General features: G+C 46.9%; 3 protein-coding genes across 3 annotated transcripts; 1 reads left to right on the forward strand and 2 right to left on the reverse strand.

Annotated features, from left to right (window-relative positions):
- Window positions 1–419: 419 nt before the first annotated feature.
- Window positions 420–2,958, reverse strand: LOC117840067 (ammonium transporter 2 member 5). The gene is made up of 2 exons (XM_072291147.1): window positions 1,613–2,958; window positions 420–1,554 (listed from the first exon to the last, which is right to left on the reverse strand). Exons 1-2 carry the CDS (start codon window positions 2,180–2,182, stop codon window positions 700–702), a joined length of 1,425 nt encoding a protein of 474 aa, XP_072147248.1. The 5' UTR covers window positions 2,183–2,958; the 3' UTR covers window positions 420–699.
- Window positions 2,959–3,102: 144 nt separating this feature from the next.
- On the reverse strand, window positions 3,103–7,059 carry LOC117840068 (binding partner of ACD11 1). The gene is made up of 8 exons (XM_034720522.2): window positions 6,806–7,059; window positions 6,554–6,675; window positions 6,337–6,415; window positions 5,258–5,332; window positions 5,096–5,164; window positions 4,308–4,642; window positions 4,049–4,172; window positions 3,103–3,430 (listed from the first exon to the last, which is right to left on the reverse strand). Exons 1-8 carry the CDS (start codon window positions 6,809–6,811, stop codon window positions 3,410–3,412), a joined length of 831 nt encoding a protein of 276 aa, XP_034576413.1. The 5' UTR covers window positions 6,812–7,059; the 3' UTR covers window positions 3,103–3,409.
- Window positions 7,060–7,971: 912 nt separating this feature from the next.
- LOC117839143 (DExH-box ATP-dependent RNA helicase DExH3) lies at window positions 7,972–14,664 on the forward strand. Its single transcript, XM_034719407.2, has 19 exons — window positions 7,972–8,306; window positions 8,403–8,557; window positions 8,671–8,758; window positions 8,915–9,154; window positions 9,292–9,387; window positions 9,506–9,694; window positions 9,828–9,987; window positions 10,084–10,214; window positions 10,345–10,515; window positions 10,592–10,864; window positions 11,015–11,209; window positions 11,688–11,891; window positions 12,089–12,158; window positions 12,248–12,396; window positions 12,582–12,890; window positions 12,985–13,044; window positions 13,198–13,350; window positions 13,446–13,556; window positions 13,784–14,664. Exons 1-19 carry the CDS (start codon window positions 8,088–8,090, stop codon window positions 14,279–14,281), a joined length of 3,471 nt encoding a protein of 1,156 aa, XP_034575298.1. The 5' UTR covers window positions 7,972–8,087; the 3' UTR covers window positions 14,282–14,664.
- The last annotated feature ends 319 nt before the right edge of the window (window positions 14,665–14,983 follow it).

Genomic DNA, 14,983 nt, shown 5'->3' on the forward strand with positions numbered 1-14,983 from the left:
ATAGTTGGTGATATGGGAGAGATACTTATATGCTGCACTTCTACTATAGAGAAGCGAGTCCAAGAGCGTGCTATAAGAATTGAATTCCATTCTAATAACCATAATCTATAGAATCAATTTCCATCTCCCCACCCCATGAATTTAAGATAGGCTTATATCTAAACTTTGGAAAGTTGTGGAATGCCACATTCCAACATAAATTAGCCTACTCCATTAAATAGATTCCAATTCCTTCAAAATGAACAAACGGGACCTAAAAGGAATTTCACATGTTAATTCATAAATATACAAGCTATTGCTTTTCTATCCTGAATTCCTGATTCTAACAGCCAGTTCACTCCATCCAGGAAGCCCAACACTAAGCAGGATCAGTAAAAATGCTCCGTAGATAGTACATATTTTTGTTCACTTATGTTTTCTTGTTTACGTTACAACTCAATCACTGATGCGACACGACAACAAAATTACAACAATTTCGCTGTACAACCTTCAACGCATACTACTCCCTTCGTTCCGAATTATAAGTGTGCTAATACTGATGCTACAAAGAGATGCTGGGGCAAGAAGATAGAAACCGACTACTATTGCATTTTGGAACGATCCACTTTAACATTGCACCACCAACAGCGCCTAAGTTCAAGAAGCGAGTACTACCCGTAACTATACAAACAACACTTGGGAGCTGGAACCGTGGAATGATCATATCATCTCGTCGGCTTTGGACGCCACGGGATTGGCCGTCATGGGGTACCCCTGGTTCCCGTGCACCGACTGCTCGTACGTCTCGCCGTCGCCCCACACCGCGTACGCGTCCTCCCCGTGGATCGCGTCGTCGCCGGCCGCCAGCTGCTCCTCGCCGAGCCGGAGCGGCACGAGCAGCCGGACGACCAGGCACACCGCGCTCGTCACGCCGACGTTGAGCGCCGCGACGAAGGCGATCCCGGCCACCTGCACGCCCACCTGCCGGAGCCCCGCGGCGGCACGGCCGTCCTTCACCGCGTACGCGAGGCCCACGTACCGGGGGTCGTCGCCGAAGAAGAGGCGGCAGAGCCGCGGCTCCGCGAGGATCCCCGTCAGCACGCCGCCGAGGCTGCCGGCGACGCCGTGGGTGTGGAGCACGGCGAGCGTGTCGTCGACGCGCTTCAGGAGCCGGCTCCGCCTGTGCAGCACCATCATGGTGCACCACGGCACGCTCCCGGAGGCGACGCCCATGAGCATCGCCGCCCAGCCCTGGACCAGCCCGGCGGCCGGGGTGATGCAGACGAGGCCGGTGATCATGCCCTGGACGGCGCCGATCACGGAGGGGCGGCCGAAGACGAGGCAGTCGAGGCAGAGCCAGACAAGGAGGCTGGTGGCCGTGCAGAAGTGTGTGTTCACGACGGCGACCGACGCGTCGATGTTGGCGGCGTACGGCGCGCCGCCGTTGAACCCCGTCCACCCCATCCACAGCAGCCCGGCGCCGGCGAGCGTCAGGAGGATGTTGTTAGGCGGGAACGCCTCCCTGTCCTTCGCCGTCCTCGGACCGACCTGCCGCCGCCCATTGATGATTGTAAGCTGCCAGCTCGTGCATAGCCATGGCATTCAAGTGTGTACAAGGATGTAAGGAGCGTACCCAGTAGGCGGCGGTGAAGCCGGCGATGCCAGAGGAGAGGTGGATGACGTACCCGCCGGCGAAGTCCATGACGCCGGCCTTGAAGAGGAACCCGTTGGGGCTCCAGAGGCTAAACGCCCCGATGGTGTAAGAGAAGGTGAGCCAGAGCGGCACGAACAGCATCCAGGCCCGGAAGTTCATGCGGCCAAGGAGCGAGCCGGCGACGAGGATGAGCGTGATGGCGGCGAAGACGAACTGGAAGAAGAGGAGCGTGGCGGCCGGGTAGGCGCCGGCAAAGCCCTGCTGGGTGAGGAAGGCCTGGTCGAGCGCGGCGAGGTCGGGGCGGCCGACGAAGGGGAGGAGGCGGTCGCCGAAGGACATGCGGAAGGCCCAGAGGCACCAGCAGACGAAGGTGGCGGCGAAGGCGTAGAGCGCCATGAAGGCCGAGTTCACGGCCCACTTCTTCTTGACGATGCTGCCGTAGAGGATGACCAGCCCCGGCACGCTCTGCAGCCCCACCAGCGTCGCCGCCGCCAGCTGCCACGCGTTGTCTCCCTTGTCGAGCCACTCCGGCGCCGCCTCCGTCGCCATCTCGACGGCCGGTGATCGAGACAACGCAGTGGCGCGAGTTTAGTGTACGGGTGCTCGCGCGCGTCGTGTCCACGGGGAGGGGAGAAATCAACAGAGGCCAAGTGGAAGGTGGGCGAGAGCTATATGGGAATTGAGGGGCGAAAAGGTCTGCGAGGGCGGAGCGGGAGATGTGCAGATTCTTCAGATAGTTTGAACGACGAGATTCTGCTGTGTGGCTGGCTGGATGCTGAATCTGTCCGCTTTTCTGGGTGGTTTTCACTGCTGCAGTGACACCATTTCGCCACAATTAGCGCATGATCTCTTGTTCAAGGACGCGTTTTTTGCATCCCGGCTGTGTGTGTTTTATACAACGATCTGGTATTGAATTAGCAATGGCAGCAAATAATTCATCCTTGTAAGAACTGTGCGTAGGGCACAGTTTGCTGGACCAAAGAACCAAATGGTTGAAGCAGTCTTACCCTGAAAAAGTTAAGCCTGGCTGAAGGCAATAGCTGCGATTAACATCATCTCAACTCACAAGGTTGTCCTGTATGCAAATGGCGGAGTTTCTTATGAAGATCAGCATATACGAATTGATCCCCGTTAATTCCACTGTATCACGAAAGATTGCCAGTTTGGCTTCATGGATGCTATCCATTTCGCTGATTATGCTCATTCGATTGGGTCAACAACATATCGGTGCATGGCTGCATGCCATATGTAGACAACGTATAAGCTTCCACTACAAAAGTCACTAGGGCCGAACCTACATAGTATTCTCTATTTACAGCTGGGGAGTTCGACAGAAATCCCATGTCAATGCATAGTTCAAACATATGGCACGCCAAAAATCAAATAGAACATCAGAACCGAAAAGCATCCCAATTCCTAGTTAAGTTTCAAATTGGGCCATTTGCGTAGCTCATTGAACAGTTTTGGAATACCGTAGAAGAATAGTAATCAATGAGATCAAGAATCCACACTGAGTCAATAGAATGTCACTATCACCTATAATCAATTTAACATCACTAAAAGAATGGGGTTTCTAAAATACCAAAATCTGAGCACCTCTATATACCAAACCTCAGAAGATTTACTAAAAAGCCTGCACCCAAGGAAAAAAGGACGACAACGGTGAAACACACAGTTACTTTCCACACTGTCCAAACAATGAAGGGAGATGCTTGCTCAAGGACTCCCAGTAGATTTTCCTCGGGAAGAAGAGCTTACATAACCAGCACAGCAAGCTCAAGCAACAACAGCAGGGCCCTATTTCAGGAAAACAAAATGTGTTTAGAAGTATGAAAATCATATACAGCTGTAAGGCACTAAGCTTCATAAATGGAGCACAGTAGTTCAATATATTTCCAAGGGATGCATATCAATTAACTCAGGATGGGCTATGCAAGAAGCAATTTGTTCCTAGAGTTATATGATTTCTTCCTTGACCAGTGATTCAGTGGTAATGGCCCATGGGATTAGCCAAAGGCGACATGCAACTTCACAATTTGCAAATCTTTCTCAGATGACATATGAAAGCATGCATATCCAAAACTGACGAACTGTTCTAGCACTCTAAATCTGGTTACTTCCACTTTGACCTTAATTGCTTGTTCTCAAGGTCACAGGTCAGTGACTCTGCGATGTTTCGTGATTGTGATCAAGAACCAGGACTGGGTCTACTACTTACGTTCAAATAAGCTGTTCGGTGATCATGTTTCAGGCAAAGTGAAAGTCCAAGAATCGGACAAATTGTGCTACATCAGCCATGATTGTGAAACAATGATGCTTAGCTACCAAAGTTTGCGGTCTGAAGCTATTTGGCATGCTTTACTTAATATATTTACATAGTAGCAAGCACAGTTTTAATTATCAATCATCACTTACTTTGGCTGTTAGATTTGACACAGCTAATTGGAACTTTTCTCTGGTTCTTGAGCCAGCAACATGACCAGCCTTGGCGACCTTGCTAAAAGCGCCATTCAGCCAGCTTGTTCCAGCAGACACATACCTGTAAGTTGGAGAAAACAATCGAAGGAATTAGCAAATAAAGGATGTTGGTAATAATGAAGGTACAAAAGATATGTTAGTCCATTCTAAGCCATATTTTGAGGATTAATTAACAAAAGCAAGGATGAGAACAGACCTGTTGGTTTTCACAGCAGAGCCTGTATCATTAAGCTTACGCTCTGCAGCCAGCAAAGCAGCCATTGTTTTGTCCGAAACATGTAACCTTTGGTCTACTGATTTCACCTTTTCATTGACAACTGATATCCCATTGTTTATCTTCTCTGAAAGGCCAACACGTTTATCAAAGGAATTGATCCTTGCTGATGCATTAGCTCTCAACTGATGTTTCTCATCAAATGCTTTAGCCTTGTTCACAGCATCTTGTCTAATTGCAGAACCCCTTGCAATCACATTTGTCATGACATCATGGGCCTTGCTCACATAGACACGGCTATTGGGACTGGCATTGGCCTATGTGGCAACACAAAAAGAACCTTTTAGTTAAATAACAACTGCCAGTATAATACACATTGTATAAAAATAATATGAGACAAGATGATAGTACGCTTTGCATTAAAAATACCTAAAATAGACCTGTTAATCATCGGCTGATAATTTTTTAATGGTGGCACCCCCTGGGTACCTTGCAAGTACCATAAAACATCTGAAATAACATATACGCATATATAGGTTCCAGTTTATTTATTTATTTTGGTTTCAAATATGCAGTCGCTATTCAGTAAAAAAGTGTGAGATGTTTGCACTCGGTCACTGCCTCATCCCTACAACCACTTCTTACAAGAGACCCCTCTATTGAACTTTTTTTCAGTTTGCCCCTGCCCCTGGTTAATGGGAGGCTCATGATCTAACATTCTAACTACAAGGGAGAAGAAACTTAAAAATTGCATTTGGAATTAAAGGTACCTCTGGGGAGTACTCCAATTCCGCATTAGGAGCTGAACTTGTACTTGTCACCTCACTGACCAAAAGTTGCTGCATAATTTTCAAAATGGATATCTCTATGAAAAATAATGACCAATAGAGATTAATTACATTTATGTAACATAAGTTAGCTCAATGGTGTACCTGTTCAGTAACAGGGATGTAGATGTAATCTTCAGCTGGGGTTATGTTCACAACTTGATCCACAATTGTTGCTCCCTGGAAAAAAAATTACATGATATTTGATATTGCTCCATGGTAACATGAAAAGAAACAAATGTAATCAGTGTTTCTTTGTTTCATAATGCTGCAGATCAATCTAGATGATGAGATGCATAATAGAGAGAAGAAGACACTATTGTATTTCACTCAGAAAACACACAAACAGGAAGAGCTTTTCACTGCAGCAAGGGCTATTTGAAATTTAGATTGTCATTTTGCAATTGATGCACAAATGCAGACTTGTATGCATGCTGGAAATAAATAGTTAATTGGCATGCTTATTTCTTACATGGAACAGATTCACAAAGTCAAAGAATCGCATCGTAAAATTATAATTTATGTTGCTCACATACTGCACTGATTAAAGCAGGCATTAAAATACTCAATATCTTTATTCTCTCTGCTTATTCATCAATCTTTGATGGCCTCCTAAGGATCTTACAGATGACCTGAGGATCCCCATACATCATTTGATTGCCAGTGCATGAAGCACATGGCTTATGGTCAAAGAAATTTAAATAATTAAACTACTATTCAAGAATTCTGCATGTGCATGGATCCTCAGATTCTGTGACAAACTCCAATTAAGACGAGGTCAGAGTGAATAACCAAACCCTGTATGGAAAATTGTCTATTAAGACGAGGTCAGAGTGAATAACCAAACCCTGTATGGAAAATTGTCTATTTCTTCCTAATTGATACGTACACCAGAACAGGTCATGCATGCTTAAACCACTGAACCAAAACACCTTTAACTTTTTTTCCTCCATCCCTACATGCTACGATATTGATCGCAACCGACACAAAATTTGGCTTATTGCGGCACCTGTATAACCCCAAACGTAACAGGCTAACAGACACATATACCTACTTCGCTATTCATAATGGCAGTCCCCACACACAACATCATTCAGGATACGACTTCTAAAAGCACCACATCCAAAATAACCAGAAAAAAAATCTCCTAGACATGTCAAGGAAATAGATGCTCAAGGCCATACCGATAGGAGAAGGGCAATCTCGAGGGCTTTGGGATCTTTGAATGTGACGTAGGCCGTCCTCCCCGTCGCCACTCCGTCACTGCAATGCAACCACCGACAAGAGGCTAAAAATCGTAATGCAGTTCAAATTACTAGCCGAAACGGAAAAGCTGCTAGTAACACATCAAAGGATAGGCGGCTAAAAGAAGAAGAGAGAAAGAAATCAAGAGGCGCTCACAATCTGATGTCGACGTGCTCGATGTCGCCGGAAAAGGAGAAGAACTCGCGCACCTCCCGCTCCGTCGCCAGATCTGAGATGTTCCGCACGCGGACGGTCCTCACCACCCTCTTCCCCATCTCCTGCAAGCGAAACCGACCGGGCGAAACCATCACAATCCATCACCGACACCCCCCCCCCCCCCAATCCCCAACGCAAGCCGGTGCTCGCCGCCGACGCTGCCCAACGAGAAAACCAATAGACGACGCTCACCTCCATAGCGCGGCGCCGAGGGAGAACTCAGAAGAAGCGGTCAAAGAAACCACCCCGCCAATCCGGGCTGCCCGAGAGAACCCCGCAGCGCGAGGAGAGGAAGGCGCAGTGGCCGGCCGGGCAAGGGCGCGAGGCAGGCAGGGGCTCGTAGGCGGGCGGGCGATTGGCAATGGCGTGGTCCGGTTGGTTACTCGTCGCCGCCGCGGGTTGCTGCTGCTACTTTTCTTGAGCTGTTCGCTGCCTCGGTGGCCGAGGAAAATTAATAAACGAAAACGAAGCCATCCCCTCCTTCCTAATCATCTACCCAAATACCCCTTCTACCCTCCCGCCAGGCGCGGATCGCCTCGCGGAGGGTCCAGGGGCAGAAGAGTAATCTCGCGATGGGGTCTTACTTGGGCGACATGCTGGCTGCTGAGTTTGCTTCGCGACGGCGCCATCTCTCCTGACCTGTAAAACTATTTTTTATTCCGACGACAGCATTAATTAAATATGGACAATTAACTGTGCCAAGTAATGACTCGGCAGCGACCGGCCCAGCCAATCAGTGGGTAAAGCGGGCCCATCTCATTCTGGGCTGTAGGGCCGTTGATTTGATTTGGGTGCCGCGTCACGGACGACGGCGATTAGGTGGATGCAGTGGTGGTTAGGCCCGCTGGGCTGGGCCGGCTCGGTCGGGGTCATGTGGCACACCGGTCGCTTTCTGACGGAATGGTGCCAAAAGATTTGCACATTTGCATGAAGCATGTGGGGTGGCCCCTCGCTGAGGTGGTCCCAACCCACCCCCCGAGCTTCGTGTTATTTTGACCATTGCCATGAGGTGAGATGAGATGATGATGAGACCATGAGCATCATTGTTTCCTCTGCTTGCTCCTTCTGTGTATTGACAGTCCCCCCATTAATTTTTTAAGTTAAGCTAATGGTCCGCTTCCTAAGACCACGGGTGACAAAAACTATAGAGATGTTGCGTTGTTTTTGAGCTGCTCAGAGAAGAAGCACTCGCCGATGATTTTGGTCAAACGGGCCCATCCGTGGAGAAGGCCTCCTCGATCAAGAAGAAAGCCGAAAAGCCCAAGAGAGAATAGCCCATGCTATTACCGCAAAGCCCACGAGGGAGAACACGAACCTTTCAGCCCAAAATCTTAAGGGCTAGGAGGACGAGCCCACCGGCGCGTGTTCCTCTGCTTCCTCTCCTTCCCCAACGCCGGCCTCCCTGAGCTCCCCTCCTCCTACCATGCCGCCGCCGCCGCCGCCGCCTCAATAGAGCTAACAAGCCAAGGGTAGCATGCGCCGCGGCCTGCGCCGCGGGCTGGGCATCCTCCTCGTCCCACTTCCCAACGCACCCAGCCGCCCGCCGCCTATCTCTCTCGCGGCTCTCCTCCTCCACCCCCACCGCCTCAATAATGGCTTCTCCCGCCGCTCCTTCTGCAGCTTCCCCGGCGGGGGCCGCGCCGTCGAGCAGTTCTCCGATGACGAGTACGACCACGAGTACGAGGACCTCCGGGTTCGTGCTACATCCAGCGCCGCAGGCGCACGGATTATACCTTTGTGTGACTGGTTTTCCGTGTTTGTCTGACTCAATTCCGATCGCCACGCGCAGCCGTCGTCGTCGGTGGCGAACATAGACGAGTGGAGATGGAAGCTGAGCATGCTGCAGCGCAACGCCGAGGAGCAGGAGATCATCTCCAGGGACCGGAGGGACCGCCGGGACTATGACCAGATCGCCAACCTCGCCAAGAGAATGGGGCTCTACAGGTTTCGTGCTGTCATTTCCCAGCTTCTGGCTATCATTTCTCCACGCACTTGTTGAAAAAATAATCGAAACTTCATGATGTGAATGATGTTTTGGTGGGGGTGTGGAATGGCAGTCAGACGTACGGGAGGGTTATCGTCGCGAGCAAGGTCCCACTGCCAAACTACAGGCCGGACCTAGATGACAAGCGGCCGCAAAGAGAGGTTTGTCTATGCAATTCAGCAACAAGATCGTATGTCTTACTTGCATTTCAAATTGCTAGTGCTTATGGGGTGTTTGTAATTATCTGTAATGGAAATGGGGCTCCAACTCGCGTCGAAAAGGGGTGTTTATGATTTACTTATTGTGGAAACAAACAGGTGGTGATCCCGCTGAGCTTGCAGAGGAGAGTTGAAGGTCTTGTGCAGGAGCATCTAGACCGTGCACTCTTGTCACTGGATAAAAGCGGTGGCAACACGGAAAGTGGTTCTGAGGCGGCTGGGAAAGCTGACAATGTGAACCTGGACGAGCAGCATGATTCTCTGCTTGATAGGTCAGTCATGGAGAAGATACTTCAGAGGAAGAGCATTCGAATGCGCAATTTTCAGAGAAGTTGGCAGGTGTGACATGCTTCATACGCATCATATTCCTGTAATCATGTTTGGGAAAGACGGGGGGTAATTTGAAAGCCTTCTGCAGCATTCATAGCTCTGCGCTTGCTGTCTTGTAACAATCTCATGGTGTACTTGTGAAACAGGAATCACCTGAAGGTGTTAAGATGTTAGAGTTTCGGAAATCGCTTCCAGCATACAAGGACAAAGAAAGGCTCCTAGCAGCCATTGCACGCAATCAGGTATGCAAGCTTGTGAAATGTCCTGGAGAGACATATGACTACGAGCCCATACGAACCCTTTGAATCCATCATTATAACCTTTTTTTATTAATTCTCCGGCACCCTTGTCCAATGCCAGGTTATAGTAATTTCTGGGGAGACAGGATGTGGGAAAACAACACAGCTGCCTCAATTTGTATTGGAGGCGGAAATAGAGTCTGGCCGAGGGGCCTTTTGTAACATAATTTGTACACAGCCACGAAGGATATCTGCAATGGCAGTTGCAGAAAGAGTATCCACTGAGAGAGGAGAGAACCTTGGTGAATCGGTAAGTTCATTCAAATTTTATTTTTGTCAATTTTGCTACTGTAAATCATTTGTAATATGTGTAAGGAATAAGGACAAAAGTCCTTACTAGTTCTCTCCGTTGTATGTGCATACGATACTAGCTTTTTTAATAGGTTGGCTATAAAGTTCGACTGGAGGGAATGAAGGGAAAAGACACACATTTGCTTTTCTGCACCAGCGGCATTTTACTAAGACGATTGCTGAGTGACCGAAACTTGAATGGCGTGACTCATGTATTTGTTGATGAAATACATGAAAGGGGCATGAATGAAGGTTAGGTACCATATTGGTATTGTTCCCTTTCACTTCATTGAGGTTCTACCTATATTCAGCGATAACAATTGTTCTGTTATTGCATTGGTTTTGCAGATTTCCTGTTGATTGTACTGAAAGATCTATTATCACGGCGCCGTGATTTGAGGTTGATATTGATGAGTGCTACTCTAAATGCGGAACTGTTCTCTAGTTATTTTGGAGGGGCACCAACTATCCACATTCCTGTGAGTTAGTGTGCTTTTGTACCTAAATCATCTCATTTACTGTATGGATTGTACTTTTTCCCGCCTTCAATAACTCTGACAAAGCTGCACTGATCTTACACTTATGTTGTTCTCTTGAATGCCAATTCAGGGATTCACGCATCCAGTGAGGGCACATTTTCTGGAAGATATATTGGAGAGGTCGGGCTACAAGTTGACTTCAAGCAATCAACTTGATGATTATGGCCAAGATAAAGTCTGGAAAACTCAGAGGCAGCTGCTGCCTAGAAAAAGGAAAAATCAAATCACTACACTTGTCGAGGTACTTATTCAAAACAGAGGTCAATGAATGCAATTCATGCTCAACACTCTTCATATACTGTTAATGTACTATGCAGGATGCCCTAAAAAATTCAAGCTTTGAGACATATGGTTCCAGGACGCGAGATTCTCTAGCAAATTGGAATCCTGATTGCATTGGGTTCAACCTCATAGAGGCGGTTCTGTGCCACATATGTCGCAAAGAGCGACCTGGTGCTGTTTTAGTTTTCATGACTGGATGGGATGATATTAGTTGCTTGAAGGATCAACTGAAAGCACATCCGTTGTTAGGTGATCCAAACAGGGTTTTGCTGCTTGCATGCCATGGTTCTATGGCTACTGCTGAGCAGGTAGTTGTTATAATCTGGCATATCATGGTGATGTTCTTTAAATGCATATATAATCTTGTCTATTAGTTGGTTGATCTTTGTTTTTGTAAGCATCCCTTCTGTATTTCACAAGCCTAATTCGCGTGTATGTCTGTATATCGTTGGTCACAGAGGCTAATTTTTGAGAAGGCACCTCCTAATGTTCGGAAGGTAGTCCTAGCCACAAACATGGCAGAAGCAAGTATTACAATAAATGATATCGTTTTTGTTGTGGATTGTGGTAAAGCAAAGGAAACTACATATGATGCTCTGAACAATACCCCCTGCTTACTCCCCTCATGGATTTCAAGAGCTTCTGCCCGGCAGGTGAGTGCTTAGCTTCCTTGCTGTCTCATCTTTCACCAGTAGATCCTTTCTTTAATTCATATTTTTTGAGGCTTCTGTTCAATTATAGTCCCAACTTGAAGAACTTTGCTCCATTTGTAACATCCAGACTATAAGACTTATTTATTCAGCTTTGACATCTGGGATTATCTTAGTCTGTTTAATTACAACGGTCCTTAATTCCCTATCAACCACCTGCATGTGTCTCTTTCTCACACAAACCTGTCTTGAGTCAATGTGTTCTTTAGTTCTGATTCAGTAGCCAATATAAATTTGTCACTGGTTAGAATTAAAAGGATTAATAACAAAGTAATAATTGAGAGAAATTTTAACAGTGAATAAAATTCGATCCTAACCTCTTGATACACATATGATCACAAACTGTTCCCATGTTTACAGTACCAACCATTCATATTTGTGAATCACGATGATTCTCAGTCTCTCCATTATCTTAATGCAGAGGAGGGGCAGAGCTGGCCGTGTGCAACCTGGAGAATGCTATCATCTTTATCCTAGATGTGTGTACGATGCATTCGCAGAATATCAGCTTCCGGAGCTTCTTAGAACTCCTTTGAATTCATTATGTTTGCAGATAAAAAGTTTGCAAGTTGGCAGCATCGGAGAGTTCCTATCAGCTGCTTTACAGCCTCCTGAACCACTAGCTGTATGTGTTTAAATTGTACTTTGACATTACAATAGCCCCATTTTTCTCTGTCTTCGTGCCCACTGGATTAGTGGCATATTAACTAACTCTTTTTAGGGGCATTTACACAGTATGTAAAGAATAAATGTGTCAAGTAGGAAGTAAAGGATTCTCTTTCGATTTTCAATCCTTTCCACTTATACTTGATAAATGTGTAGGTCCAAAATGCAGTGGAATTCCTGAAGATGATTGGCGCATTAGATGGAAATGAGAACCTTACTGATCTTGGTATGCCTTATCTGTTGCTTCCCTGCAAGAACTGAGGTCTGCAGCAATATTTTAGCACTGAGAGTTAATATTTCCTTATGACTTTGTAGGATGTTACCTTTCCATGCTTCCAGTTGATCCGAAACTGGGAAAGATGCTTATAATGGGCTCAGTTTTTCGCTGCATAGATCCTATACTTACTGTAGTCGCTGGACTGAGTGTTCGGGATCCTTTCCTGTTGCCACAGGACAAGAAGGATGTAAGCCTTTGATTTCCACTGCTTGACTTTATATTAGTGACTGGTATTGGTTGTGAATTGATTCTTTATATTTTTTATTTTTTAAAAAGTTTTATGAGAAAATGTAAGGGATATTTAGTACTGAAAATGCATCATGATATTTTCTGTTGAGCAGAAAGACCTTGATATCCTACTTTATATATTAGTTGGCAGGAACTGCGAAATCAAGATTCTCAGCAAAGGATTATAGTGACCATATGGCCCTTGTTCGGGCTTATGAAGGATGGAAGGATGCAGAGAGAGAAGGGTCTGCTTATGAATACTGTTGGAGAAATTTCCTTTCTGCTCAAACACTACAAGCTATTCACTCACTTCGGAAGCAATTCAGCTATATTTTAAAGGATTCTGGTTTGATAGACTCTGATGCAAATATAAATAACAGTTTGAGCCATAATCAATCATTGGTCCGTGGCATCATATGTTCTGGGCTTTTTCCTGGGATAGCATCTGTTGTGGTAAAACAGCTATTGACAATTTTACTATAGATTTCTGTTTTGATAGAGGCCAGACTTGACAGTTTAACTGATTTTTTTAATCTTGCCTTTGCAGCATCGAGAAAACTCAATGTCCTTTAAGACCATGGATGATGGCCAAGTTCTTCTTTATGCTGTAAGTGCATACCAGACGGTCTCCAAAATCCAAATGCTCATCTGTACTGCCCTTTGAAGGGGGCTAGTGGTGCCTCGTTTAGACATTTAGAGATTGTACCAAACTGTTATTATGATCTCTTAGACTGAAAATTTGACATTATTCTTAATTCAGAATTCAGTGAATGCAAAGTACCAGACCATCCCATATCCATGGTTGGTCTTTGGTGAGAAGGTGAAGGTGAATGCTGTCTTCATCCGTGATTCAACCGGAGTATCAGACTCCATACTGATCTTATTTGGTGGTGCTGTTGCAAAAGGAAGCATGGTACATTTTCTGGTCTTAACTGATTGTGTTTCTCATGTAATTTTGTGTTTATGTTACTATTTTGTATGGCTTGCCTTCTAACTCACATGTTATAGGCTGGGCACTTGAAGATGCTCGATGGGTACATTGATTTCTTTATGGATCCCAGCCTTTCCGAATGCTACTTGCAACTTAGAGAAGAACTTGATAAACTTATACAGAAGAAGGTAAGTCGTGCACTCAGTGAAGTTTTACACCTCAAAGGAATTTGGTACATTTTCATCAGGCATTTCCATTGCTGGGTTCGCAAATAACGAGTGCAGTAGAAAACTTCGCAGTACGTGCCAAAATACAGTAGTTGAGCCTGGGTCTGTGTTTGTTTGGGTGAACCTTGTCTAGCTGCCTATGTTATGTATTGTGTACTTGTGTGATCTGACAATGTACTCAACTCCAGCTTGAAGACCCGAACTTTGACATCCACAAGGAAGGCAAGTACATCCTATACGCCGCGCAGGAGCTCACCGCCGGCGACCTATGCGAGGGGCGGTTCGTGTTCGGGCGTGAGACGAGCCGGGCCAAGCTCCAGAGCCCCGAGGAGGAGGGCAAGAGCAGCCTGATCAAGGATGGGATGAACCCCAAGAGCCTGCTGCAGACGCTGCTGATGCGCGCGGGGCACACCCCGCCCAAGTACAAGACGAAGCACCTCAAGACGAACGAGTTCCGGGCCATGGTGGAGTTCAAGGGGATGCAGTTCGTGGGGAAGCCGAAGCGGAACAAGCAGCTGGCGGAGCGGGACGCGGCCATCGAGGCGCTCGCGTGGCTGACGCAGACCTCCGGCGTGAAGCCGCAGGACGAGGGCGACGACTCCTCGCCGCTGGACCTGACGGACAGCATGCTAAAGCTGCTCACGAGGCCGAGGCGGCACTCGAAGAACAACTCCAGGAGACGGTGATCTTTTGGGCGGAAAGATCTTGGTGTACGTTTGGTCGCGCGCACACGCACAGATTCGTCACACTCAACATGATCTCGCATTCTCGCGTGAGTCGCCCATGACGCAGCGGCGGCCGGGTCGCACCCCCACTAGGACTGTAAACGAGCCGAGCTCGAGCGAGCTCAACGCCTCAAGCTTGAGCTTGTTAGAGCATCAAGCCGAGCTCGAGCTGTCTCTCAAAACCATCCGAGCTTAGAGCTAGGCTCAAGCTTGGCTCGTTTATGATCGAGCTGATCTTGGGTCGAGCTTATATGAGTCAACCACGAGCAATTCACGAGCCTTGAGATTTATATCATTCATAAACATAGTTCAATAAAGTCAATATAGTAATTGGACTAGAGTCATTGCATTACTTGTAGACGTTGATATTTGCACGCTACAGTTAGACAAGATAATTAGAGTATATATATGTATACACCTCATAGGTCATGGTCAATCGTAGTGCATGAGCTTATTCGAGCTTTTAAGTTAGGTTTGAGCATGGCTCGTTTAGAAATCGAGTCTTCGATCTTGAGCTCACGAGCTTTGAGTTAGGCTCGAGCTTGACTCGTTTAGGAATCGAATCGAATCAAACCTAAGACGAGCTGAACAGATTCACGAGCCTCGACCTTTTTTTTTGACAGCCTGGCCCCCACCGATTTGGAAGGCGCGACCCGGAGCTGC

Source organism: Setaria viridis, chromosome 9 (assembly GCF_005286985.2).
Source record: "Setaria viridis chromosome 9, Setaria_viridis_v4.0, whole genome shotgun sequence".
In the NCBI taxonomy this organism is placed as follows: Eukaryota; Viridiplantae; Streptophyta; class Magnoliopsida; order Poales; family Poaceae; genus Setaria; species Setaria viridis.

What these genes read in the sequence shown, in the direction of transcription:
- LOC117840067 (XM_072291147.1), bottom strand. Translation starts at nt 2,182, where the DNA reads ATGGCGACGGAGGCGGCGCCGGAGTGGCTCGACAAGGGAGACAACGCG. An exon ending in GCTTCACCGCCGCCTACTGG is followed by an intron (nt 1,555 to 1,612) that starts GTACGCTCCTTA and finishes ACGAGCTGGCAG; the next exon opens with CTTACAATCATCAATGGGCG.
- LOC117839143 (XM_034719407.2), top strand. Translation starts at nt 8,088, where the DNA reads ATGCGCCGCGGCCTGCGCCGCGGGCTGGGCATCCTCCTCGTCCCACTT. An exon ending in ACGAGTACGAGGACCTCCGG is followed by an intron (nt 8,307 to 8,402) that starts GTTCGTGCTACA and finishes CGCCACGCGCAG; the next exon opens with CCGTCGTCGTCGGTGGCGAA. An exon ending in ATAAACTTATACAGAAGAAG is followed by an intron (nt 13,557 to 13,783) that starts GTAAGTCGTGCA and finishes ACTCAACTCCAG; the next exon opens with CTTGAAGACCCGAACTTTGA.
- LOC117840068 (XM_034720522.2), bottom strand. An exon ending in ACATCCCTGTTACTGAACAG is followed by an intron (nt 5,165 to 5,257) that starts GTACACCATTGA and finishes AAAATTATGCAG; the next exon opens with CAACTTTTGGTCAGTGAGGT. An exon ending in TGTCAAATCTAACAGCCAAA is followed by an intron (nt 3,431 to 4,048) that starts GTAAGTGATGAT and finishes TTCCTGAAATAG; the next exon opens with GGCCCTGCTGTTGTTGCTTG.